This window comes from Chiroxiphia lanceolata, chromosome 22 (assembly GCF_009829145.1).
Source record: "Chiroxiphia lanceolata isolate bChiLan1 chromosome 22, bChiLan1.pri, whole genome shotgun sequence".
In the NCBI taxonomy this organism is placed as follows: domain Eukaryota; kingdom Metazoa; phylum Chordata; class Aves; order Passeriformes; family Pipridae; genus Chiroxiphia; species Chiroxiphia lanceolata.
This window is the reverse complement of record NC_045658.1, coordinates 2,939,211-2,966,963: the sequence shown is the minus strand read 5'-3', so window position 1 is coordinate 2,966,963 and position 27,753 is coordinate 2,939,211. Positions and strand designations below refer to the sequence as shown.

Here is a 27,753-nt window from a genome sequence, read left to right as displayed (position 1 = left end):
AGTTGAAGGGAGGAGCCTTGGAAATGGAATCTCTAAGTTCAGGTTTTCCCCTCTCTCAGATGCAGGGAGGGTTTGGAGCTGGGGGGAGTAGTGCCTGGAAGGGGGGGGGAGAGGAAATCACCAGCTTGTTTGACTTCACAACAACATCTTCAAAAGTAAAGTTTTAAAATAATAAAAATAACATTTTTTTTCCAACGTTGTACATCAAATCAGTATTTGTCTCATTAACCATAACCACGCTGAAGATGAGGAATGAGTGTCCTTTAACACCTTAAACCCACAGGAACTGGAACCCTCAGTGTCACTCCCTGGAGGAGCCAGGTTTTGGTGTGAAGGTACAACTTCCCTGTAATGCTGAGTAACCTAAATTTTAAGGTAAACCTCTAGTTATTCAGTAAACCTTTGAGTTGCAGCTTTAAAAGATTAACTTGAAAGTAAAGTCCTTTCATAGAGGCACATGGGAATATTTTGGTACTGAAGGTTAGAATGAAACCAGTTGTGAACTCGTGTAAAATACCTGCCTGCTGGAGGGAGGGGGAAGGAAAACAAGGAGCAGTTCTGTGCCGTGCTGAGCATTTACAGGGATGGGTTGGATCCTTGGGGTCTGTAACCATTTCATGCAGAGATGATGTGCAAACAGCAGAGCAGTGGTTGAACAGTCACCCTTGGAGTGCTCTGAACTCAGGGAGCCACAGTGGCCAATGGATCTCATTTGTGTAAAAAAACCTGTTCCAAGTGTAACAAAGAGTAGGTGACATAACAGCTCAGCAGGGGCAGGAAGGAAGAACCATCTCTAAGTGGGAAAGAGGTGCCTCACACACAACATGGAAGTGACACGTGTGACATGTGGGTGGTGGCAGCTCCTCTCTTTATCTTCCTTTTCCGCTACTCCCCTTCCCTTTCCTGTCTTCCCCAGTCCTCTCCTCTCCTTTATTTTCCTGTCACATCCATTTCTTTCCCTTTCCTGTCCTCCCTTTCCCTTCCTTTTCCCATCCTTTCCTATCTTTCCTGTCCTTCCCTCCCTTTTCCTGTCCTCCCTTTTATTCCCCTTTCCTCCACTTTATTATCCTCTCCTTCCCTTCCCTCTCCTCCTGTCCTCTCTCCCTGGCACACCATGGTCAATCCCCTGCTCCTGCCAAGGTGTACAAATCCAGGGAACATGTCACCACTGTCATTGCTGGAACCTCCCCTGCCCAGTGACTGACTGTGCAGTCAGGTCAGATTCCCCTGCCCAGAGATAACTCACCTGTGCACGTGCTGCCTCTCCAGGAAGGGAATGTCATCACTTCCTAAAGTCCCAGAAGAAACCGGAAAAAAGGAAACTCAGTAACTTTTAGACACTTTGCACAAGCCAGGGGTGAGGTTCTCAGTGTCCCTCTGCATCTCACTGTGGGCTGTTCCCAGTGAAATACCCCTTCCCTTGCCATCATTCCTGGATCATGGACAGTTCTGGTTCCAACAGGGTCTCCATGGTGAGGTGTTCCTGCACGGAGATGAGCACGGGGCAAATGTGAACAACATCCTCCTCCTCTGCTCCTGAACAGATTCCCAGTAAATCACTGTGATGATACATCCCAGCAGCTCCAGTCCCCAGGGCTGTTTTCCAGAGCAGTGCAGTGCTTAACATTTTTGTGGGGAGAAGCTTAAGTGGCTAAATGGGCCACATCTCAAACCCAGGAAACAGTCATACATTTCCCAGTGACAGGGACCTTTGGATCTATTTGCTCATTCCTTGGACTTGCAGGATGCTTTAACATTTATCTATTTTCAGTAAAATATCTTAAGGTCTTAGCCCAACTATATATATATATATATATTTTTTTTACTTCTTTTTCTCTCTAAAACACAGTTTAGTACCAACCTGCTTCCTACACTGCAGAGCCCACTCAGCTGACAACTCCTCCAGGCCCTTGCTCTGTTTTTTTCTCCTCAGAGGAACCTGCCTCAATCTGCTGGTCACAATGATTTCACCTGTGGTACTTGGCCTCTGAAAAAGCAGGTTTCAGTGACACTCTTCAGCTTACAGGCTGCTGCACAGATATTTGGGAAAAAGAAAAAAAAGCAAACTTAAAACACACAATTAAGTCAACAGTTGCTCAAAGTCCACTTACACAACTTTTCTTCTAACAAAGAATAACAGTGCATGTCTATGCTTCTGTACTACCTTTTTAATATATACAAACACACCAAATATACATTTAAAGTTCTCTTGGAAAGCAAAGGCTGTATTCCAAACTCCTCTATTCCTAAAGGCAGAGTTGTTACAAAGAAGGAACTTATTTTTCTGGAAAAAAAAAAAAATAATGTGCCCAGAGCTTCAGATTCCAGTACTGCTGTAGCATTCCAGCTGACAGCACACTCTGACTCCACATTATGATCCTTAATTTTATCAAATGCAGGGCTGGGACAAACCACTTCCAGCTCCCCACTCCTGTTACTGGTTTGACTTTCTTGCAGCCCATTTCTTACAGCTGCTGGTCTGACAGCTTTGAAAAAGGGCTCAGGGCAGCACAAACCCAGCTGCCTGAGAAGATATTAAGAGGCCACCAAGCAGTTTGACTGAACCAAAGACTTTTCATGGTTCTCCAGCAGCAGATTTTCTGGACTGGGAGAATGTGAGGCAACCCCAGCAGCAGGTGGGCACTGGGACCAGCCCTTCATGTGCCTCACAGGCAGGAGAGGGCGGAATCCTACAAGGATTCCTGCCAGAAAGAAAAGGTTACTGATTAACCAGTGACAAACACTGGGGAAAAAATAGTCATGGGTTTTGTTTTTTTTTTCTGGTGTTTTGCTCAGTAGAACCACAGCACATCCTGGGCCAGAAATACAAATATCTGGGAGCAAACTGCAGCTCCATGGGAGCAGCAGCTGCTTTGGGTCAGCTCTGCTCAGGGCCTGGGGACGCTTGTGCTGCCTCAGAGCATCAGGCTCCAGTGTCACACGGGGTCTGCTGGCTGTGGTTTGGGTTTATTTTTGTTTTATTCCCTGCATCTGACACTCCAGCCCCTGCCCCTGGGCCCAGCACAACGTGTTCTCCTGGTGGGTAAAAACAACCTTGTACCTCCGGCCTGCTCTGGGCTGACTCAAAAGCACTGGAAGGCCACGAGAGAAGTAAACAGCTTCCATGTGCATTTACATTTTGGATAAATGGCCGGGTCACCCAAAGGACAAGGGCTGCTACGGGAGCTGCAGAACAATGGTTTCTGAAAATGCCAGCAAAAAAAAAAAAAAAAAAAGTCCCCTGCACGCTGCAGCTGGAGAGGAATTGTAACAAATAAAAGAGAAATCCATCATACCAGCCATCCCTCAGCCCTCCAGACACCGCAAAAGCAAACATTTTCTCTGCCCTGGGAGGGTGACTCACCATTCCTGAGCTCTGCTGCTCCAAGGCCCTTGGCAAACAACCCACAACCAGCAGAACAAACCACCGGGTATCAAAATAATGATGTAGCAAAAAACATGTGTCTGCGTGGAGGCTTGGAGGGAAGAAAAAAAATAATCAACTCTTTAAAATGACCCACCATTCACAGGCCCAGACTCCCCCTCAGCCTGCTCTTGGGAAGGTCAGACCCCTGACACAGCAGCTCCAGCACCAGGAGCACCACCAGGGATGTTCCCCCTCTGCCAAGGTGCAGTTCTAGGCCCTTCCATTCATCCTTTTTTCAGGATTTATTTTAATCTCAAAGTATGGAGGAAACAGTATTGGAGATAAACATCCCAGAAACGTGAAATTCTATTCAGCACTACCTTCTGTGCCAGGACACATCTGTATTTGTGGTGGTAACAGCACTGGCACTAAGAGGCTTCAAAGGATTATAGAGACAGCACAAACTCATTCCATTCTCTCAGTGGTCACTCTCTGATCTTGCAGCATGACACCAGTTACTACTTGTACATTTTGCTTCACTGACACTAATCCCAACTGCTCATCCTGCCCATAAAAAAAAAAAAAAACATTTTAAACCAAACCAGTATCCACCTGGAGAAACTCTCTGCTACTGATAAAACCTTGAGAGCAAAAATAAACAGCTGCCAAGGTCATAATCACACTGAGATCACAGCAGAGCTGACATTTATAAGCAGGTTTAAGAGGCAACTCCCCCACCTTGAGCTTCCCAATTTCAAACACTAAAAATCCACATTGCACAAACAACTTCACTCACCTTTCTTTCTTTTCATAGATACCTTTCTGCCCTCTCCTTTGAGAGCACACCAGAGGAATCAACGTGCACAAGAACATGTATTTGTGCACCACCCAGAACGCATCCCAGGCCACACAGGAATTCCCACAGCAGTGTCAGGTGCACTCAGAGTCTCAGAGACAAGCACCCATTGCCAAAGCAGAGCTCCCAGGCCTGTTTGAGCACCAGCCACCAGTGACAGGCACCTCAGCACTGCTCATGTGCCTCAGCCTTGGCTCTACATTCACCCCGGGATCGTCCTGTTCCTGCAGGATCAACTCGCTGCAGGTTCCCATGGAATTCTGAAATAACCCCCACACTGCACAAGAATCCATGTTCACACCTTGCACACTGTGCCAGTGCCTCACCACCCTCATTGTGAAGTATTTCTTCCTTATATCTGGTCTAAGACTACTCTCCCTTACTTAGAAACCACTGTGGCTTCTCCTACTGCAACAGGCCCTGCTAAAAACCTTGTTGCACACACAGACCACTGATGCTCCCGGGGGGGAACTGCACTGCTGTGAGGAGAGAGCAGGTTTCACTGCATCTTTCACACACAAATATTGAACTGTGAGCCACTTCTGACAGAAAACACAGCACTGACTGATGATGGACACAGTCCTGGAGCCTGTGAATCCACAGAAAGCACATCCACACCTTTTCCAGGGTGTGCTCAGCAATGATCCTTCACATCCACACCTTTTCCAGGGGATGCCCAGCAACGATCCCTCACATCCACACCTTTTCCAGGTTGTGCTCAGCAACGATCCCTCACATCCACACCTTTTCCAGGTTGTGCTCAGCAATGATCCCTCACATCCACACCTTTTCCAGGTTGTGCTCAGCAATGATCCCTCACATCCACACCTTTTCCAGGTTGTGCTCAGCAATGATCCCTCACATCCACACCTTTTCCAGGGGATGCTCAGCAATGATCCCTCACATCCACACCTTTTCCAGGGGATGCCCAGCAATGACCCTTCCCGTTCCCTGCTCTGCCCAGCCAGCAGGAAGGAACAGGTTCCCACCACCAGCAGGACCCTGAGGGAGCAGGGAGGAGGCATTTCTGGAGGGCTGGCTCCTGTTCAGCGGGGAAATGTTTCCCTTGGCTTGCCGGAGTCGCCGGGACCGCGCGCGGTGCGGGGCCGGAGGAGCCAGATTTCCATCCCCCCTCCCATTACTCTTTTTGATTGGCACTTTAATGAGGGCGCCGGGGGTCGACCCCCTGCCAGGGGGCCGGTTCATGCCCCGTTTATCTCACAGTCCATGTAAGACTAAAATAACACGCCAGGCTGAGTTTCACTGGCTTGTGATCCCGCAGCCCACCGTGATGGATTGAGTGACTGCAGCAAGTTGGCAGCTAAAGTGTGTTGTAACAGTATCTTTCTGTCAGCGCAACACAATGGATTTGCTGATTCCCGGGCTTTTCCCAGTGTTCACCGTTACCATCGGCTCACGGGCCTCCAAACTTCATTTTCCAGGGGGCTGCGAAGTGATAATAAATAACACACCGAAGGTTACGCCGAGCTTTCCTTCCCCTCGGCTGCCGGCAGAGGAGGGGGTCGGTGCCAGCTTCGCTGCACACACGGAACAGCCACAGATCCACCTGCTCTGCCAGGAAGGAGGGAAGGGGCAGCTCTTCTGCTCTTCTTTCTGCAGGGAGCTCGTTCTGCTGGGCCAACACCAGACTTTTCACCGTGAGAACAATCCAGCACCAGGGGTTGCTCCGTAAAGCAGCTCCCTGCACAAGAGCTGTTGGGTGATTTGGGGCTGAACTTCGCAGGCTGCAGAGTCAGGACTAAGAAGCCTCAGTCCTTGTCATCATCTTACTTGTTTGCATGGTTTAGAACCACCAAAATAATCCATAAGTGCACTAGAATATCCAGGAATCCTGTGGAAGGTATGGATTACACTTTAGATCCCTTTATTTAATACTATAAAATATCCTCATATCTCCTCTATAGGAAAATCTCAAACAAGAGGGATTTTTTTTTTCCCCTTTAAAAGCCTGGAGTCTTAGGAAATGGACTGAATTTTTATAAGTCATCCAAAGAGGTCCTCTACTGAGACCTTATCTCTGTGCTCTGTTTCCTCAATATCCTTTCATTCTCCTTGCCACTGCCTGCAAAACAAACAACTTCCCTCAAATACTGGGGAGAACATTCTTATTTTTGGTTGTTGTCACCCCAGCCCCTCAACACTTCCTGTATAAGGATTTTTGACAGCACAAATTTCAAACTAACGACTCTCCCATCCCCCAAAGTCAGATCAAGAACCCACCCTGGGGCTAAGAAATAGGAAGGGTGAAGCTGTTTTCCTTGCTTAGTGGAGAACAACTCTGTAGATCCATGTCTACAGTTTCTTTTAGGCCTTGCATGAGACAGTAACACAGCCAAAAATAGCTCCAAAAATCAACTTTAGAGCTTCAGCTGCCCTAATGTTCTCAAATATGGCAGCATGGGCACCTAGAACTGATCCAGCCTCACCCTTTTCAATCTCTGGACTCAAGATCCATCTCACTCTGGGCAAAACCAAGTGTGTTCTTGCCAACAGAAGACATCACTAAGAGAGAGAATGAGTGAGGAAGGTGAAAAAAAGAAGAGAGAATACATATGTGGAAGGGACTGGCAAAATCCTGGATGCTGTCAGTGCTCCTCTGCAGCCAGAACCTCACCCTGGCAGTGGCTGAGGAGCTGTGTGTGAACTGGCACTTACAGGTAGTCCCAGAAGAGCCTGACCCCCTTCCCAGATCCGAAATGGGGAGGTGGGAACCACCCCTGTGTGTGGGCAGAGCAAGAGGCAAACCCAAAACCATTCACTGCTCCAGCAATGGCAAGATAAAGGAAAAAAGCACTGGGATATGAAAAGGGAACATGATGGGGAAAAGGGAGGAGGAGCTGCTTGAGGAAAACACAGCTGCTCTCAATGGCAGCTCTTGACCATACAACTCCTGCAGATTTCAACCCACAGTGCTGGAGAAAAGAGCCTCATGAGTTGAGGATCTTTATTTGTGAGAGGAGACAACCACAACCACAAACTGGAGCAGCAGCAGCACACGAGGTCACTACCAGTGCAACTGTCCCCGAGTGCAGAGCATGCAATGATCCCAGTGCTGTGCAGAACTGCTCCAGAGACCCCAAGCCAGTCCTGGGCACCCCAGCCCTGCAGCCTGCACACACATCACTCACTGAGCTTTGAACCAGCCACCTCAGAGCCTGCCAGCAACACCAGCCCAGCCCAGGGAGCAGGGGATGTGCTGCAAACACCGTTTGAAGCCTCACTGGAGCTCCCAGTGGTCCCTCCACCTCCCCAGCTCCATTCCAGGTCGAATCTGCCCCCACGAGCTGCTGCAGCCAAGCCCTGAATTTTCCTCTGGGGAGAACCAAACACTTACACCTTAACACAGAAGAGGGCATCCTGAGCCTACAGCCAGAAAGCCTGGGAATTATTATGAAAAACGAGTGGGTGGGGGAGCTCAAGGGACCAGTGGGAGGATGCGGGAAATCAGTAACACTGATTTGAATAACTGGTAACAATTATTAGATCTTTTTTGGTATGAATCATCTCAGAGACTCATCATTTAAATGATGTCACTCAAGGGGCAGTAAAAAATACAGCAGAAGCAGCCAGCCTGCCATGACACAAGGGTTTGGAGCCACAACAGGATTGGCCAAACTGGTCTGGGAAACTTCACCAACGCGTGGAAAAGGGAGCAAGTTTTGTGGAGAATACACACTCTGACAGATCAGACAAGCAAATTTGTCTTTAGCAAGATTATGATGTTACTTAGAGCTCTGCTGAATCTGCCTGAAATGCTGGAGAAGGAGTAGCCTCATTTATCTGATGACCACTGACCTTGTCCTTGCCCCGTCCCCTCCCCAGTGGTGGAATTTGCATTTGAAACTACAGGTTGTAAAATCAGCCAGCCAGAACCATCCCGAGGGAACAAAGCCAAACCAGAACAACACAGCAAAACAACACAACAGCCCAAACCAAGCAAACAACAGAGTGAGTTTGAACAGAGTCCATTCTCTGGGCTCATCAAACCCACCCAAGAGCTCCTGTCCTTGCAGGGGAAGGGGCAGCAGAGAGTGGTGCTGCCTTGTGCACCTCTCAACTCCTTTTATCTCCTTAAACAACTGCAGGAGAGGAAAACCTGTTCGATTAACAACCAGTAGCATCAGCAACAGGCTCAGCAACTCAACAGCAACCACATTACATTTCTTACTCCCCTTGTTTCTCACCTACTGGGCAAAATCCTGGATGCTGTCAGTGCTCCTCTGTAGCCAGAACCTCACCCTGGCAGTGGCTGAAGAGCTGTGTGTGAACTGGCACTTACAGGTAGTCCCAGAAGAGCCTGACCTCCTTCCCAGATCCAAAATGGGGAGGTGGGAACCACCCCTGTGTGTGGGGCAGAGCAAGAGGCAAACCCAGAACCATTCACTGCTCCAGGAAGGCTCGTGGCTCCCTGGAGTCAGGGATTATCTCCAGGTTTATACAATGCTCTTCCCTTTTCAGACACCCAGCTCCCAGCACTTACCATCCAGAAGTGCACTGACAGTAAAAGCTCCTTAAGGGGGATGGAGGGGGGGAATCTATGAGGAATTTTTTTTTTTTTACTTTTTGCAGTTTTATGGAATTTAGGCACACAGAGAAAAATACAGGACCTAGTTCCTGGAAGTGCTGTGCATTAGGCAGCTGCTATTGGTTTCAGACCTTCCTTACCTACAGTGAGAGAAAAGGGAAAAGAAAAACTAGAGGGGAATTGGAGAGCCCCAATTCAGCACAGGGTTTTTAGCCTAAAAACTATGTTGAAGTAATACCAGGTATTACTGTCCAACAAAACTGCCACACCACAGAACAGAAAAATGGCCTAAAAACATATCAAAAACTTCAGGCCTCACCAATTGTGATGGAGCAACTGCTTAAAAACCAGTAACTTTAACTTGCTTAGAGCTTTCTGGGGAGGAGAGGGAGTGGAGGCAGTGGGGATTTGGGAAAGGGTCAAAAGAACAAGTTCAGCTCTTGGTACCACACACACCTCTGGAGCAGAGCCCATTGCACAGAGGTGATGTGAGCAAGAGCCAAGAGCACCGTGTCGAGTTATCAATATCTATTATTAACCAAAAAAAAAGGAATTAACCTTAAAGGTTAACATAATGCTGTGTTTTCACAACATCTGTCAGCAATTATTTGTATTTACTTGCACTGTAAATGCAGAAGAAAAGTCAGAGAAATAAACACCAGAATTCCCACCAGTCTTGCCTTTTCCCACAAAGAATCTTCTAATCATCCCTGTTTAGACACTCTCGTTTGTTCCTTGCCCTCTCCAGTATGGAATTTCTTCCCAAGCCTCTACAACCAGAAATTATTGGTCCTCGTTGTACCCTGGGGCAAATAACAACCAACCCCTCTGCAATTAGTGGTGTTAACTTCAGGGTTCTGAAGACAGAAGTCAGAACTATAATATTTCTTGGATTCCAAACAGCAAACCAGCCCCCTCTGCAGTCCTTGCTCTCCCCTTGGCCAGGCTTTGCACTCCAGCAAACAGGGAGGCAGGGACAGCGAGGGTTGTGCTCCAGTCGTACTCCACCTGTGCAATGCAGGGTGAGGAACAGGTTAGCTGGGTGAAAAGTTCACTGCAAGCTGAGCTGTCTGTTTCTCTTGCTTAATTTATCCGATATTTGGCTAACCTTGCTCTGAACCCAGCCCCCAAGACCCCCTTCCTCTCATCCCTCCCCAGCGGGTTCATGTCAGCCAAAGACACCGCCTCTAATTCCCTTCTCCCTGACCCTGCTCGATGGAGCGGGGGCTGGGACACAGGGCCAAGCACAGAGAGAGCCCTTGCACTGCAGAGATAATCATTATTTATGCTCCAAACTTCAACGGGAGCAAACAGAAAAGCCCTACAGTCAGCAACACTGCCTGATACGGTGTTTGAGCTTATCAGGCTTCCCAAGGCTGGATGGCACACCCCCTGCACCTCTCCTCCTCCTCCTCTGCACCCTGCTTCCAAGGCTGCAACACTTCCTAAAGTAGCTTCTAATGGATCCCTGATCCCCTCTGGCAGCCCCTGTTCCTAGCACACAGTTCCTACTTCTATGATCTCCAAGATACCAGTTAGCCCAGTATGTCCATTATCCCGTTCCTGCAGCTCAGGATCCTCAAAAGGAACCCGACAGACATATTTTACAAAGCACAGAGCAGCAGCTGCAGTGACACAGAGACCCAAAGGGTTTTTCTCACCCCAAATCCCACAAAGTCAGTGGAGGAAAGGCTGGGGGGTAGGGAGATGTGCTACTGCTGCTCTTTGGAAAACAGGATTCCCTGATCCACGGACCTTTATGCACCCATAACTACTCATCCTGCAGAATACAGACAAGGTTCTGCTCAGAAGCTGCCGAGCAGTTTCCCTTTCACTGATAATCTTCAGCTTTCCCACCCACTCACCCACCCACCCCCTGTACCCAGAAAGTGGGTGGCAAGAACCCCTCAGTGCTCCCCCTGCCCTGCAGGGCACCACTTTCACCTCCCTGTGAACACCCTCCCCAGCACCTCTCGGCCCCACACGTCAGAGCTGGGCACCGCTGATGCAAACTGCTGCAAAAACTGCCCGAGAACACGCATTTCTGGCAGGCTCTGCGTGTTTTCCCGCTGTGCTCAGCACTGCTCCCAACACCCTCCGGGGCAGCACAAAGGGGATTTGATGGGCTTCTCAATGACCGGGCACAGCGTCAGAGAGCGGGCACAGACCAGCCCTGCCGAGCTCCCCCTGCTCGGCTGAGCAGCTGCTGCTCCCTTTTCATGTTTAATCCCGCACTCCCAAGAATCCACACGCTTCCATACCCTCCTGCTGGCACTCTCTTCCTCCCTGAGAGGGTGACTAAGGATGTGCTTAAGACTCTGCTAATTGAGCAGAACAAATGTTTCCTGTAAACCTTAACTTCGTTATCATTTTTGACCTGACAGAGAACCCTAGAGCTGTTCCACGGCTTTGATGCACCTGAGCAGCTCCAGGAGAAACTCTCACAATCAGCTTATTATTTCTATAATCTGTATCATCACGGTGCCCCAAACCCCATTACAGCATCTCTGCACACACCAAGTTCCTGTCCCACTGACTGGAGGGGCAGAAGCAGCCCGACAACTTTATAGTAAGTGGAAATTCCTCGTGGTCTAAGAATAATATTAAACTTGCTTCTCAGGGTCACGGCATGACCTCGCCTTGACACATTGCTCTGGCAGGAGAACAGACTGGCCTAGCTCTGATGTGGTCACTAATTTAGTGACACCATCCATTCCAAACTTCACCACTCCCACACCAAAGTAGCTACAAACCAGTTTACAGAGAGTCCTTTGAAATAAAAAAAATCCCAGGCCCTTACCAAAGCACCCCCCCCCCAACCCTGCATGTTTCCAAGGCACAGAAGTTGCTAAGAAGAGCCAATTCAGGTTGTTAGGAAGACATCAAACTGCTACAGAAGTAAACTGAGGATACACATCAAACTCTCAGCCCACATTGCATAACTCACCTGGTATCTGTATTTCTCAACAGCAGGACCAACACATTTACCACTGCATCAAGATAATTAAACTATTAAAATAACAAACAACAGTAATTTCCATACAAGCAGTTCTTTGTGCAAACTTTCAAAGCCTTTGGTAGGGATTTTAACACCTCTTCAAAACTGGTGAAATTAGTCACAGGTGGGTAAAAAAGGGACAGAATTGCTACAGCAGGTGCCAGATAAAGTCAATCACAGGTGCCACAGACCCCAGTTGTTTGCTCCTTCCACCCACCACACAGAAAAGAAAAAACACTTCAAAAGAAGCCGTTCCAGCATAATTAAAGGCAAGCTGAAGTGAACAGCTCAAATTGTTTACAGGTGCAGTTTAAGAATCACCTAATTTAAAAAAAAAAAAAAAAAAGGCACAAACTTGACACAGCCATTTTAATCGTTCAGGCCTAGCCCAAACCCCAGTGTTTGTGAAAAACAGAGCTTGTGAAAACCCAGAGAGAAACAGCTTTCACTTTAGAAACCACAACATTCAGGAGGGAAGTTAACAGGTCCACCTTTAAAGGAAATCAATATCCTCTTCTCGATGTATCCAACCCAATGTATCCAACTTAAAGGCTTCTGCTGTTTGGGAGGGGGGAAAAAACAAACAAACAAAACCAAGCAAAAAAACCCACACGAAACAAACAAGCCACAACAACCCCACTGTCTCCCCCCCCTCCAAAAACCTACCGTGAAAATGGAACAGGGCAACAATTGGAAATTCACCTTTTGGCCTCCCGGGAGGGTTCTTTTGCTGTTGATGATGCCTGAGGAAGCTTTTTTTCCTCCTTGATCACAGGCAGACCCTCACGGACACAAACCCTCCAGACCCTCAGGGCTCAGCACAGTCCCAGTCACTGCCTGTGTCACAACAGGATTAACTGGGACACGACCCCGTCCTCGAGGATCAGACTCAGGGAGAGCTCCAGGGATGATGCTCAATCCAAAATGAATTAAATGAAAGCCATGGACAGGGAAACCCCCACCCACGACCCCGACAGCCCCTGCAGAGCTGATAAGGAGCACTGTGCACCCACCCCTGGCCCTGCTCCAGGGGGTTCCTGAGCCCCTCCCCAGGCTGGGGGCGATGAGGGCAAATAAACCCCACTCCTCCCTGGGTTTGGGGCCATTTGGGGGTTTCTCAGCCCCTCCGGGCTCACCTGGAAGGAGCCGCATCCCCGCCCTTCCCATCGCTCTGGAAAGTTCTGCAGGTGAGGCTGGAGCCCCACCCCATCCCTGGGATGGAGGATCCCAACAGATAAAGGTGCATGTCTCAAACACTGACAGCAGGATGGATGTGATGCCAAACAAGGGCTGTTGGCAATAACAGACAAGGATTGTTGGCACTAACACACCGTGAGAAAGAACAAGATGTGGCTGGAGAAGGGGCTGTGCGGAGTGAGGGCAGCACCTTCCTGGGACAAACATCCTTGTGGAAGTTCCTGGATGTAAGCACAGCACAGTGCAAGCACAGGGATGAGGCCAAGAAGTGGGTATGGAATGTAAGGGGGGATCAAGACCACCAAAGACCCCCGAAGCCTCTGACCCATTTCCAGAAAGGCCTGAAAGAATGGACTGTGCGTGAAAATTGATGTGCATAGAAAGGGAGAAACCCACCTCCAGGGTGGGCAAACCTGTCCATAAAAAGGTGTCCCCCCAAAGCCCAGGCAGTGCTCCAGGTGGATCCCTGCACACTGGTGGATGGACAATGAAATCAAGACTGACATCCCATCAGCTGGATCAATGCTGGAACCAGGACTAGTGATCCCTTCCCTCCTTCCCTCCTCTTTAATTCATCTCTTCCTTTCTCTCTTCCCTTTCCCCCTACCCCACTGCCATCTGCTTACAGGTCAGGGACTCACACACCAATTTCAACCCAAGTGTGTCAAAATTCCTGATTGTTTGTGGACCCTCAGCCTTTTGTGATTCCTTTTGACCCCGAGCATTTACAAATCCACAGCGACGGGAGCCGGAGGGCGGCACTGGGACAGCAGGAGTCAGTGCCTCGAGCAGGCACATCCCAGGGCTGTGGCCAACACCAACCATCCACTTTGCTACCTATGGAGCAACCAAAATATGAAAAAAAAAATCGCTCACATGTGGGATCCATTAGGGCATTTCGAAGGAATTCACGTTCATTGTTTCCCTTGAAATATAAAGGTTATAAAACTTAACGGCCACATGACAAGGAAACTATATGAAACACTCGGAGATTTACAGAGCGACTGCTCGGCTCTCGGGGCTGGAAATCACTGTGCAACAGTCAACACGACCTGTGGGCTGAGGGCTGAGATTTTGGGCAGTTTTCTTTTTTTTTTTCTTCCCCTCTTTTCCTGACCTTGCGGGCCGGTATTGCCGCAGCAGCTCCACGGTCAAACAGAAACACAGCTTGTATCTTCTTTCAAGTATTTATTTCTTTTGCCCTGTTAACATCAAGCAACGAAAGGAATTGTAAGGATTTGGGGGGGGGGGGGGGGGGAATAAAAGGAATGAAAGCAGGAGAAAGGAAAAAAAAATATGGACATAATGGCTTAATTTCTCACAGCATGTGCAGCACAAATGAACAGTAAACACGTCCCAGGGAAAAATGCAAACAAAGGCTACGTTTGCTCAAAGCTCCAAGAAAAAAGCCCATCGTGAGTGCCCCCGAGCAAACATTTCTGTGATTAAACCCTCAGAGCCTCTGTGTGATTTCTAGGCCAATTCAGCACAGCAGGTACCTCTCCCCTTCCCCCCGAACATCCCTGGGCAGGAGCAGCCACAGGGCCACGTTTCCAAGCCTTGTTTTGGCTTAAGGCATGGAAACGTTGCAATTATGGCATTAAGAGGAAGCTGTAATCTAATCTAATGGGTCAAGGACAAGTGTGAAAATCTGATTAGAGATTTGCAACCAGGGTTTGTCTATACAGACTGAAATAATTAAGCAGATTTGTGGGCAAATACTGTATTTCGCAGTGATTTCTGACCTGGATCTCAGCAGCCCCAGGCAGGCCAGGAGCTCATCATATGGGCTGTCATCATGCAGAGGATTTTGGGTGGCCCTAAGGGCTGTACCATCAGTGAAATCATAAATTGTCTCATTGTGTGACACCAGGCAAGACTGTACAATTTTCTCTGTCACCCTTCCTGTGTCTGTAACAAATGGAACTGCTCTGGTAGGGGCAGGTTTGCACAGGTGAAAGTAAAATACTGTGCTGGCAGTTTTAATAAATATGCGTTTCAGATCTGTTCTCCAAAGCAGTGGAGAGGGAGAACATGAACATCAGGTGAACTGAATTACTGAATTCAGCAGCAGCTCAGCCTTCCTGCTAATGCACCTGTGTTCTCTGCACACTCAGGAATTCTGCTTATTCTGCATTTGCTCACTTCCCAAAGTTCAGTGGCAGCACACCTCTAGTCCTCTTGTGGGTTTATTTTTTAAAATGAACTAGAGGTGAGCGCGCACAAATGCAAAAAAATCATCATGCCATCCCCCTTGCGTGGAATTATGCCATGCCCTGATGTCAGGAGGTCACTTTTATTTCAATGAACTATTTCCAGGGTTTCCAGCGTGATTATTTTGCCCCTGATGATCTGAGGCTGAGAGTGAAAGAAACAAAACCAAACTGGGAGAATTTTTCTGCTATAAGTAAAGGCAAATGCACTTTTGACAGTGTCCCAAGTTAGGTTTTTTTTCCCCCTTGAAAATGTCTTTAGGCACGTTTTTGATCACAGGATTGGAATATGTCATGAGAACGCACTCAAATATGCGTTTGCATTAACACTGCTGCCAGAAGCCATCTCACAGCCATCACCAGACATACTGGAGCCCCTAGAAAGCTTTCTGTGGGATTGGAAGGCATCCAGCCAGGGGAAAGCAAAGCCACCATGTGATTTGGATGGCCAGTTCCACAGGAAAACTATACATTAATGAGTGGCAAGAGCTCAAAGCGGGAGTTATGGTGAACAGCTCGCGAGCAAATCACTGCTCGAGAGCCACCGAGTACATAAAGTGTTTGATAAATGAAAATCTGAAAGGAGTCTATGTAAAAATAATCCACTGAAAGAAAGCAGGATGATTTTCCAGCCTGTGTCAAGCAGCACTGCTGGCTGTAATGAAGATCTCTGGAATGTGAGTTGCTCATCCAGCCTCAAAGCACATCCAAGAGGATGTACTTTAGGCTGCAAAAGGACACTTCGAGGTATCATTAAAATAATCTGTTTTAATATTTCTGAGTGGTAAAGGCAAACAGCAGTGCTGATTATTGGGGCTTGCACCATATTTCTATTTTTCAACAGATGACTTTCACCTTATATTCCCCCTTAACCATCAAGTGAGGTTCTGGCCACCCACTCCCTACCAGTCCTTCCCAGTTCAAATTCAGATGCCGTGGGTGTTAAACAGAATATGCAGCTATGAACTCGTTAGGCAGCAGTAACAGCTCTCTGGGGTTTTGCTACACTTCAGGCTTCAAAGGAAGCCAATCCGAAGCTATTCAGGGCAGTTTGCAGAGTTAATGTCTGAGAAGGTGTGGACACAGGCACGCACAGGTGAGAGAACGCCTGGAGGGAGGGCGCAGGGCTGAACAATGTGCAGGCACAGCATTCTGGCTCAGAAACTCCCCAAACACAGTCCTCTCCAACGGGAACAATTGGAAGAGACAGATGAAATGATGAAAAATGAAGGGATCAGCAGAAATCAGACCTAATATAAACCCAACTAAAATAAACTCAGCATGGCTCCTGTGGCTCATTCAAAAGCAGCTCCTCTCCGAGAGTTCATTTGCAAGAACTTGGGTCAGGAGAAAGATGGAACAGAACTTCCTCTGCCCTGTGTCTGCAGGAGCCATTGGCTCTGACTGGCAACAGGAGGAGGTTTTTAAAGGGAAATGTGAATATTGCAACTCTACCTACTCCATTGCATCAGAAGAAATGTGGCATCTCCAGCCAGAAAGTGTCACTGCTCCTAAATCCCGGCCTTGAGAGTTTGAAAGAATTAAGATTAGTTTCCTGATTGATGTAGGGAGTCAGAGCTGTGAATGCTTGTCTGAATTCAAACCAAATGATGGGTTTTACACAGGAAAACTTATAATTCTGTAATTTGTTTGAACAGAGATGTATCAGGAAACCTATTTTTAAAACTGGAATGAAGATGCATTGACTGCGTGTGTTTAAAACAATCAGAATGAGGTCAGAAGGATGTTGAATGATTGAACTGAGCTGTTTGTAAATGATTTATGTGCTTTTTAATGCATGTAGAAACTTTTGCACGTCAACACTGGTTTTTTTATATTACTATTCTCTGTTTCACTTTCAGATCCCTCCTAAAGAAATTCAAGGCTATATTTGATCATCTGATTAACATGCTAAACCTCAGCTAGAACAACAGGACAACAGAGAAGCTGAATGTGGTTTAGGGTTCAAAAGGGTTATAACAGTTGATGTGGGTGAAAGTTTTTTGGCTTATAGCAGTTGAGAAACGTGTCAGATCACTACTACTGAATATTCCAGAATATTGAAAGTTATACACTATTCAGCCACCAAAGCACATGTGACAGTGCTTGCTGGTGTCTCTCTCCACTTTTGCACAGCCCTTAGAATGGCAATAAAACACTGCCTGGCTCCACAAGTGTTCTCCATGAATTTGCAGCCCTGATGGGAGTCCAGATGAGAACACAAGGTATTCTGTTGCTGGGAAGGAGAAGGACAAGCAAAAGCTCACAGACTGATGTGTGATTCTGTTTAATCCCATGGGTGAATTGACTCAATCATATTCTTCCAAATTTATTATTATTATTGACCAGGGGAGATGTGGCCTGAGGCCTCAAGGAATCAGGTAGGAAAATGCTGTGGCTTCTTTCTGGTACCTAAGACTCCTCCATTCTCTAAGGCTGACACTGACACAAAGAGTTGCCTTGTTCTCTGATGGATGGGGTTGGGGTTTTTTTTGAGAAGCACCTATTTTCCTACATTTAACAACTGAGAGAGCAGAGACAGAGAGCAGAGACAATGAGCTTGTCACCTCTGCTGCTCCCTGGAATAGGCAGAGTTGCAGGGAGTGAACTGACTTCCCTGTGCCCTGTCTGCAGGGAATCAGCATTCCCAGCAGGCTCTGGCAACAGGAACTCTGTGTTCAGATATCACTTGTTTTCCACATGGGCCATTTCCATCTCCAGATAATATTCTTCTGAGATGAGCCCTTTTTATTATAAACCCTTGTTCCATGTGACAGCATTTTGCATATAGCCAAAATAACCCCAGAACTGTATCACCCTGCACTTATTTCAGTAGTCTCTCTGCATAAAGGCACTAATAGGTGACTTTCCTGGGAAAGATAGCAAGGGATTGCCTCCTTATCTTACAGCTGATGTTAACACTGCCATGTGCCAGCTCAGTATCTGGGAACAGTGATGAGATCAAGAATAATGCTGGAGGCAGGAGGGCAGCTGGTGGCTACACCCCAAAGTATTCTTTTCATTGTAATTTGATTATCACAGACAGGGAAACTTAATGTTTAGGATGCCTGTCTATGAAAAGCCTGTAAAATACACAGGCAACTCACTCAGAAAAATAAAAATCAAATTTTAAAAATGCTTTTGATTAAGAAAAAAAATAGAAGACAGAACCACTTCTACCTAGGAGCACCAGGTCAGGTGACACACTAACACAAGGCAGAGAGCCACATGTCCTTGTAAAATCAGGGCATGATGGATGGCCCTTGCAGCTGGTTAGGAAAAAGTGAGTGGTGAGTCAAAGTGACCCTTCCTTGTTTCTACGTGTTTGGGCTGCTTTCCCTCTCTCAAAAAAAACAAGACAGAGCCACTAGGAACCAGTGTATTGGGGTGTTCTGAGCCAGCAAGGCACAAAGGGAATGGTCTGCTTTTTAGGGCATGGTGACCCCTTGGAATGAGCAGGAGTAACAACACACTTCTTTTATAGACTCTGCATTTGGATGGAAATCACATGCCTCTATTATTATGTAACTTCAGGAATGTCTCCCTGTTTAGGGCCATCTCACTCACTCTAAGATTGCATCTATCCTCTGTTTTGTTTTCTCATATATTGACTCTCCATCACTCCCCAGCTCCAGTTAGAGTGCTTTCTTCCCTCATTTAAGGAGGAATTGTTCCTTTCTAGATTTATGCTTAAAAAAATCAGCACATGTATTTGCCTTGATTGTTTTTCTGCATTAGTATGTCACACTGCCCAGAGCAAAGGTGAGCATAAGAACTAGTAATTTTGGACTCTTTGGGAAGGTGTGAAGATGTAAATTGTCTCCTCAGAGGTCTGTGATTTTCAGCTGTATCCATTCCAGGCAGGCTGGGTCAGTGTGTGAGGGATCTGTTCCAAGAACAAGAGAGGGTGTTATGTTTAAAGGAAAGGTGACAGGAACAGGGGGAACTCACTGCCTTCCACGGTACAGGGGACATTCAGGTTGTGTCCTGTGTCTCCCACATGTGGTCTGCAGGCTGGGGCAGCTCCACCAGAACAGACTCTGGTCTCATCTCACACGTTCCCTGCTGATCTGACTCCTCGAGCAGACAGACAGGGTTGTCTGTGTTGAAGCTGACAGCTCCCTGAAGGGACTGAAGAAAGGTGCTGAGGTGACTTTAGTAGAATAAAGGGTGGGAAGGGGGACAAGAAGTGTCTGAACTGCCAGCTTCCCACAGGAAACACTGGATAAAAGACAATGAGCAGCAGGGAGAAGGTGAAGTTCTGTTTTTCCTCGTGTTACTGAATCTGTGGCTGCCACTACTCACAACATCTCCTTCAGAAAGGCACTTGGACAAAGAGGATCCTGTTCCCTGGAGAGTGGAACTGCTGCTGGTGACTGACAGGTTTGCTCAGTCTCCAAACACACCAGGCTGGAGGATCTGAGTGCCGGGGAGGTGAGAGCTACAAACAGTGCAGAATATTCTGTTCCTCAGGGCTGGTGGTTGTTTGGTGAAAAATGCAAAAGACTGCATTTGACAGAATCTTGCCTTACCCCAAACTTAGGAACAAGTGCTGTCAAAAAAAGTGGCTGTTGCCCAGATTAAGTTTATTAAAGCCACGTGAAGAAATAAAACCAAAGGAGAGGATCCAAGGTCACCCTGTACTCTTCCCTCAACAGTTGCATTTCAGGTCGAGGAAGGCACCAGGCCACGTTAATGTCTGCTACAGGCACATGTGTTCTCTTTGAAATAAATGCACCCACTTCTGCTCTGCCTGCATTAAGTCTGTTACTGGGTTTTTATGAGCCTTGGCAAGTGCAGTGCTATCTGTTAATATCTGAAGGTGGGAGTGTTCAGGGAGTTGTCGGAAAGGCTTGCAAGACTAGATCTGATCATACCCACCCACACTAATTAACACATTACATAAAAGTACAACAAGTTTCTCTTTGCAAACATCAGAATCACTTGCCCAGGCACTTTCTGTGCAGTTCTAGAAGAACTAGAGGGATGGACTCTGTTGCTTTTTAACCTCAACAGAACAATGGATGAGTGGGTAGGGTGAAGTTCCCACTTTCAGGGCTCACTCCTTTTTATCATCCTGCTAAAAACATGCCATCAGCAGGAATATGGCTGGAAGGACCCTTTTAAAGCTCACCAGTGGTGCATGAGGCTGCACTTTTTTTCTCATCAAAAACCACCACATGAAATATTGAACATGAGGGATCAGATTCCCTTACAGAGGACTCCTCCTCTCCCTGCCCTGTCTTGCTAATTCTGAAAATTACTTTGTATAAACACCACCCTCTGAAACCACCTGGAACTGAAAAATCCTCCCATTTCAATAGGGCCTTTTTATGTCAGGGGAACATGTCCCAAAACAGCTCACATTTCTCTAGCATTCAAATATTAAACCAGCAGCAATCTGCTGTACAAAGGCGATAGGAAGGACCCTTTTATTTCTTCATAGTTTGGAGCAAGTCAAACTAATTTCCTATGAAACTGCTGTGACCTTCTCCTACAGCTTCACCCAGATAATAAACGTACACCCCGATCCCGATTTACTCCAGACTCTTGGATGACATCTGGCCTCAAGATGGTGGCATGGAAAAGTGCAGCAATGACAGAGGAAAACAGAAGGGAAGAAAATAATTGTGCAGTGGAGAGCAGGAGGCAGTGCAGGGAGAGGGGAAAACCAAAATTAAAATAAGTCAAAGGGCGGAAATTCCTTTGAGAAGGCCTTAGGCTTCAACAAAGCTTGTCCACATTTGCAGCACTTCGGGATTACCCAACACTAACCTTCTGTGGAAGGGACAGCAGAGGCCAGCAGGCATTCCAGAGGAGCCTTTCCATTAAAAAAACCTCTTCCAGTGCATCCATCCCTGTCTGCCAGCGAGAGCTTCCTACCTCGCAACGCTCCCAAGGGAAGGAACTTTCTTCCCCAGCTCTTCCTGACTATCTGAAAAGCAAAGTCAATGTTTTCCTCATTATTCCCTGTTTGCTGCATACCTCTCCCCCACTGTGACTGCTATTTGACCCGCTGGCCGCTCGGGGACCCTGAGGGGAGAGAGAGGGAAGTTTGTGTGTGTGGGGCTGAGAGGAGCGAGATGATGAGTCTCAGCTCCCTTCTGACTTGTTTATGTTCATTAGAAAGAAATCAACAGCACTGAGCGTGTCAGACAGACCCCAAAGATTGGGAACATCTTTTGTGTGGTGCAGGGAAAGAGCAGATCCATCCACGGGACAGGATTTGGGGGCGAACGGGGATTTCAATGTGTGTTTTTACCTCACTTTCGCATTAGAAATTTACCAACGAGCAGAATCTCAGCAGAGAGGTTTCATTTCAGGGGGGCACTGCTCTTTCACCAGGGCTATTTGCTCTTACAGCCACAAGCCTGGAACGCCTGACCGGGACTACTGAGGAACTGGAAAGGATCAGAGTGCACCAGGGGAGGTTGGAATCATCATCCCTTCCCCTCCCAAGCCTCTCTGGATGAATCTGGTACCTTCAGAACCCGGAAGGCTTCTCCCCTCATGGCACTTGTGTTTTTGATGAATTGAGTTCCTTCTCAAAAAACTGACCAAAATAAAGCTGAAAGCATCTATTGAGGTGGGCCTCAAAACCACAGAGTTTCTTTTCATCCTCTCCAGAGAGCCTCAGACATCCAGGAATTCCAAAGAAAACTGCAATGTCAGAAACCTGTTGAGAGCTGGCACAGTGCTACAGCTCTGCACTGACCCAGGCAGAGGGACCTGCACCACTGGCACTTCTGGCAGCATCTTCCTCTAGAACTGCTCCAGAAGAGAGAAATCTGCTGGTCTGCAGTGAGGTCAGACCTTCTGATTTCAACATTCCCACCTTGGCACCTCAGCAGTCTCCATTCTACATGGCAGGACCAAAGGAATATTTCAAATACAGCTCACCGCTTTTCTGCTGTTAACTCAGATCTCTTTTAAGAAATGATATATTTTGGCATATGGGTTTTTTCCCTTGTCTAAATTTTTGTATAGAACCTCTTGGTTCATGAACAAATACTGCTTTTCCTTTCTGTAGCATGTTGCATTTAAATTTGCTGAGCTTTTGACAGACATTTAGGTAGCCAAACTTTCAACTTTTGAGGTAGGGAAACACTAGAAATATCTGCTTTGCAGGTCAGGGTGCTCCTTCAGATGATGCATTTTGCCTCAGGTCACACAGGACATCTATGGAAAAGCTTGAAATTCGAGTCAGGAGCCCTAAATTCACTCCTTTAATCACATGTCCTTCCTTGGGGTGCTTCATTCAGGTGTCTCCAGCTAGGCTTGCTATTTTCCTGCCTTGCAATTCCATTAATTCCTCTGTTAGCAGTGTTCCAGTATGTTCTCACCAGGTTCCTATGCCTAGTGCTGCATCTGGCACAGGAATGTTGCCCTTCCAAGGCTGTCACAGAGAATATATCATTACAAAAATAAATAGTGTCTGGCTGCTCTGGCATCTCAGTCCAAGCATATTTATCACTTTTGGCTGATCAGTGCCTGATTCAATGCCCCTAAAACACAATGGGTAAATTCCAAGTTGAATTCAACGTGCATTTAATCAGGTCTTTGCTAACTGTGCTTCCAAACTTCACATTTCATGAGTCTCTTCTATTTTTAGGGCATTATTCCACCTCACTGTGCAGACTGATACAATGGATTTTCCTCTGCATGGATTATGTCAGTGAATGTGTGTTTGTACAAGCAGGCCCTAGTTTTAGTTCTAGATTTAGTTCATCCCCATGTGCTGCTGCCTACATGTGTGGCAATCTGAGATTAATGCTGAAAATGTATTTATAGTCGATCACAAATGAACAAAAAAATTCAGAATGACAAGTTTCATATATGAGTTCAGTGACAGAAAGAATCTTCCACTATTTGAACTGCTCTGCTGCCTGAGCCTTCCTGTCCAGCCTCCACAGGTGAAGTACAACAGCTTTTTTTTGGGCCCAGCTCAGTCCCACCAGACAGAAGCCCTGGGTGGCCTTTAGCAAAGCAAACACTGCTCCAAGGTTTGCTCCTTGGGAGCTGGGAACAGCTTCATCATGGAATGGAAAGCGAAGGAAGGGATGGAAAAGCAAAGGAAGGGAGAGAAACTTCCATTAAATGTCCATAACTTTTAGTTCCTCAAAGCACTTTTTCAGTTCCCCTTTCAAAAAGCAGAAATGAAACCAAGTGGCACTTCCTCTGAAGAGAGGGGACAAAGTGTGTTTGGGATGGGAAGTGCTGCCTCTCCACTGGGACAGCCCACAGACACTTGAGAAACAAAAAATTACATCTTAAAACTATGAGTGGATTTAACAATTGAACTCTAAAGAATTAAACATCATAGAAACATTTCACACGTTTCGGGTTTTTTTTTTTTCCTTTCCAAGGGTCCGCAGTCCAGTCCCTCAATCCTGTGCAAAGGTCACGTTACTATGGATATGACCTGCAAGAAATGCGTTGCCTCAGAGCAGCACAAGTCACATGAACAGGCTAAAAGCCAAGGCTGCTGATTCCCAGTCCTGTCAGGGGGTTCGTGCTCCTGTGGGGGCTCTCTGAGGAACAGTCCCTGTGCCACCAGCTCTATGTTCTTCCTTTAAAAGTGTTCATGCAGGTGTAGCTCCCGGAAAACTTGTGGATTTCTTCAAGTGCTGCCTGGGGGAGAATGCTGGAAGAGAAGCAGGAAGAGAAGAAGCAGATGAGACAAACCCCTCAGTCTGCCCTAATGAGAGATGTGTAAATATGCATTTACATATATAAATACACACATTCTCAAACACAGACCCAACAGGCCTCAGTGTCCTGCTGTGAGGAGGCCTGAGAGGGAGAAAGTTCCATCCAGTTACTCTTCCTCTGCAGAAATATTTATCCAAAAAAGTCTTGTAAAAGCTGTAACTTGGAAGATACCATCATGTTTTATTCCTCTCAAACACTGTTCTCTGAAATACACAAATTTAACCTGAGTTCTCTGGTTAACTTGCCATCTGGTTGTGCAAAACATGTGGCCTCCTTATCCTAAGGTATGGACAGAGATCTAATTTCCTGACAGCTACTGGAACAGAAAATGAATGATTAATTCTTACAGTAAAGAAGAACAGCCCTTTTTCTTGTTGGTAGAATTTCTGGGAATTTTTATCCCAAGTTTTTCATTCAGAGCAAAGCATTTATTGTGACTTATTTTTTCTTGTTTGAAATGCAACGCTGGAATTATTTTCCACAGAAATCCCACGGCCTTGTTTCAGTTCCTGACTGAAGCAGTTTTTCCAAAGGCTTTAGTGCAAACTGTCATGGAAACACAGTGCTAAATGTCCTTTCTCTTTGGTTGTTTCAGGATATGAAGTTATGACTTTTTTTTCCTTAGGGATCTTAAAATTCCCATCCTAATCATACACAAAAATATTGGTTTAATAATTTCATTGCTGTAACACAAGCAATGCTCTCTCCATACAGCTGTGATGTACAGACCTTATGGCACAGAAATCCTGCACAATATGAAGCCCAGAGTCCAACGAGTCACTTACTAAATCAAAACTCACCACATGTGTATGTTAAGAAACTTCCTAGACACAAATCCAGCTCAGACCTCAGAAATCCAAATTTTGGGAGTGAAACTTGTTTCATAAAGGGATTATACCCAGGGAAAGCATCTCCAAAGGGAATCTCAGAAAGTGTCTCCCTTTTGCTTCTGTTGCTCTGTCTGTCAAGGGAAGGGATGATCCATCTGATCTGGGATGGCACTTACAGTCAGCCTGAGGTTTGCCTCCTGGACAGACAAAAGGAAACCTTCCCTGCCTGGCCAGGCTGTTGCTGGGCAAAGGAAATACTCACCTTTTTAGGATGACAAGAACATGCATTGTCCATGGAAGGAGCAGGAAGGCTTGGTTTGTCTGAACAGCTTCTACCGTCCTCCTCGCCACTGTCTCGGGCTTGAGGGGAGGAAAAAGACTGGGGAACCTGAATAAATAAAGCAAAAATTAAAATAATTACTTGTTAATCAAACTCCTCCTTTAAGATATCACTGCCTAAGTCCTGTTACTCCAAACTGTCTCTTGTTACTGGCCTTCAAACACGTCCCAAGCAGGCTGGAAAAGGCAGAATGTTCCAGTTCCAGCCAAAAAGCCTGAAAACAGAAAGCCCAGTTCCAACCAGTACTGCTGGGTTACCTAAACAGTTAAGAATGTACATGTTGGTGCCTTCAGGGAGAGTGGCAGAATGTATTCAGAGCCTTGATTCAGGGCTTTTCTTAATTTGAATGCAAACCAATACCAAATGCTGTCTTTTCAGTGCTGGTGTTTTTCCTTTTGTTGCTCTTTGCTTAATTCAAATTCTTGACAGGTGAAAGACAAATATTTTCCTCCATTGCTTTTAATACCCAACACAAGGCTTTTCCCAGCTCCAGCAATAGCTTGACACTGCATATTTTCTTGACTAAGAGAGCAGAAACTGTATTGATAGGTTATTTTGTCCATTGTAAAAGATTAATTTGGTCAGCCATTAGTTGTTCTCTTGAACAGAGGGAAAAAGGAGGCACTGATGGCCTCACTTCAGTAAAGTGGCTGTCATTCCTTTCAGTGGGAAAGAATTATTTCAAGGAATAAAGAAGGAACTTGTACTGTTAATTCTCAAGTAATTTGTAGACTGCTCCTCTTGCATGACCTCAATTGCTGATTCCCTCCCCTCCCTCTCTGGGGGCTGCACAGGGAAAAACAGCTTTATTTCTCCCTGTAGAATCCAATGTCTCCCTCAGAACAGGCTGGAGGATTATTCCAGCACACTGAGGGAACCAGTCTGATGAGTCCCAGGTGGCCTAGAGTGACCCTCTGTTCCCAGGCAGCCAAATGAGACATCGAATTCTCTTAACTAAATGAAGCATTAATTAGGAGTGTATTCTGATGATTCATTTAAAATGAGATGCTTTATTCTAGTTCCCCTGGACTGACCTGATTCTCATGCCCTGGAACATCTCTGTGCTGGTGTGGAAGGGCAGCACTGTTGTGGCATTCACTCCAGGACAGTCCAGCAGCCCCAGGGTCAGGCTCTCCATAAAGGCAAAGGAGGAGGCTTTGGAGGTGCAATAGTCAATGGCACCAGGGATGGCTGACAAGGCCAGGACAGAGTTCAGGCAGACAATGTGTCCATTCTGCAGCTCCAGCATCCTTGGCAGGAATGCCTTGGTGGTCTGGAGAACAACAGAGTTAAAAGAAAAAAAAAAAAGAAAAAGAAAAAAAGGTCTGTTCAGCAGAGATACAACAAAACAATAGTTACTGAAAGAGATAAGATGACACAGAGACAGAGCCAAAGTGTTCTGTTCATTATGCTGGGAAAGGAGTGGGACAGGACCTTGTTGCTTTGTCATTTTCTGAGAGAATCTAAGCAGGTAAAGTTTGTGTGGAAACACAACAGAACCTTTCCTAGTATGTAAATAAGCAGCACCCACAGATAAGGGCCAGGAACAAGTGCTTACAAACTTGTACAGGATAAAGTCTTCAGCAAAGTGATGAAACCACAATAAGCTTTTTTTTTTATTACTAATACCCAATCCAAAATAGAATGAGCTCCCTGAGCAATGTAATCCCATGCTCCTCTGATGTTCCCTATACAGCACCATGCAGAAAACCATCCTGTGAGCTCAGGCTTTCCCAAAAGACATCAGATGTTTTACTGGAAATGACAGAATGGGAATAAAGAGCATCACATACTGAGTTACTACTGGAAAAATCATGTTTATTTTAGACCCTGTTCCTCTGGCCTTTGCCCCTCACATTGTTTTTTCCCTCTTGTTTTTGTGACAGACATTTTAGGAAGACCTAAGAGCAGCCATTTCTGGCTGTGATCTGTCACCCTCTTCCCAGTTGTGAGTACAGGGGATACAAGAGCTGATCTTACCCAGAACTGTCCCAGGGTGTTGATGTGCTGGGATTTGAGCAGTGCATCATCATCACTGTCCATCAGGCTCTTCCCATGGACCACAGCAGCATTGTTCACCAGGATGGTGATGTCACCCACCTGCAGGGACAGCAAATTACTTGTGACAACGAAAATCTCTCCTCACAAATCAGCCATCAGAGTGACCATTAGAGCTGAATAGCCATTGTGGCCTGAACACATTGTTGTTTTCATAGCTTTTGACATTCTTGCCTTGTAAGCCTTTGGATCACTTCAAACTTTGTACAACAATCTGGATGGTCACCCTTCTTTCTTCCCCAATATTTTTTTCCCCCTCATCAAATACAGACTAGCAGAATCACAGAATCATTAAGGTTGGAAAAAACCTTTAGGATCATCAAGTCCAACAAGCAACCCAGCACCACCACCCTGTTTACCATTAAACCATGTCCTCAAAGTGGCCACATCCCCATGTTTCTGAACACTCCCAGGGATGGTGCCTCCACCACTTCCCTGGGTGGCCCCTACCAGGGCTTTACAAACTTAATCCTTCCATGTAGGAGTTTTCCCCCCATATCCAACCTAAACCTCCCTTGGTGCAACTTGAGGCCATTTCTTCTCATCCCATCACTGTTCCCTGGGAGCAGAACCCTCCCTGGTTCCCCCCTCCTGTCAGGGAGTTGTGGAGAGTGAGAAGGTCCCCCCGAACCTCCT

The 27,753-nt window shown here is 46.5% G+C and overlaps 1 protein-coding gene and 1 long non-coding RNA gene across 3 annotated transcripts in view; both read right to left on the bottom strand.

Moving 5' to 3' along the window:
• Positions 1–42: 42 nt before the first annotated feature.
• LOC116797385 lies at positions 43–6,008 on the bottom strand. Of its 2 annotated transcripts, XR_004360640.1 has the most exons (5): positions 5,631–6,008; positions 3,365–3,476; positions 1,862–2,030; positions 1,247–1,483; positions 43–726 (listed from the first exon to the last, which is right to left on the bottom strand). It is a non-coding gene; the product is annotated as an uncharacterized LOC116797385 (long non-coding RNA). The 2 variants fall into 2 exon arrangements; XR_004360639.1 differs by lacking the exon at positions 43–726 and having other exon boundaries at positions 1,104–1,483.
• A 13,738-nt stretch (positions 6,009–19,746) lies between these two features.
• DHRS3 (dehydrogenase/reductase 3) overlaps positions 19,747–27,753 on the bottom strand; it is a 29,424-nt gene continuing 21,417 nt past the window's right edge. Inside the window, exons 3-6 of the mRNA XM_032708753.1 lie at positions 27,040–27,159; positions 26,094–26,332; positions 24,982–25,107; positions 19,747–23,821 (exon numbers count right to left, since the gene is read on the bottom strand). Of these exons, the coding sequence (XP_032564644.1) occupies positions 23,737–23,821; positions 24,982–25,107; positions 26,094–26,332; positions 27,040–27,159 (570 nt within the window). The 3' untranslated portion in view covers positions 19,747–23,736. The remainder of the gene's footprint in view (positions 23,822–24,981; positions 25,108–26,093; positions 26,333–27,039; positions 27,160–27,753) is intronic.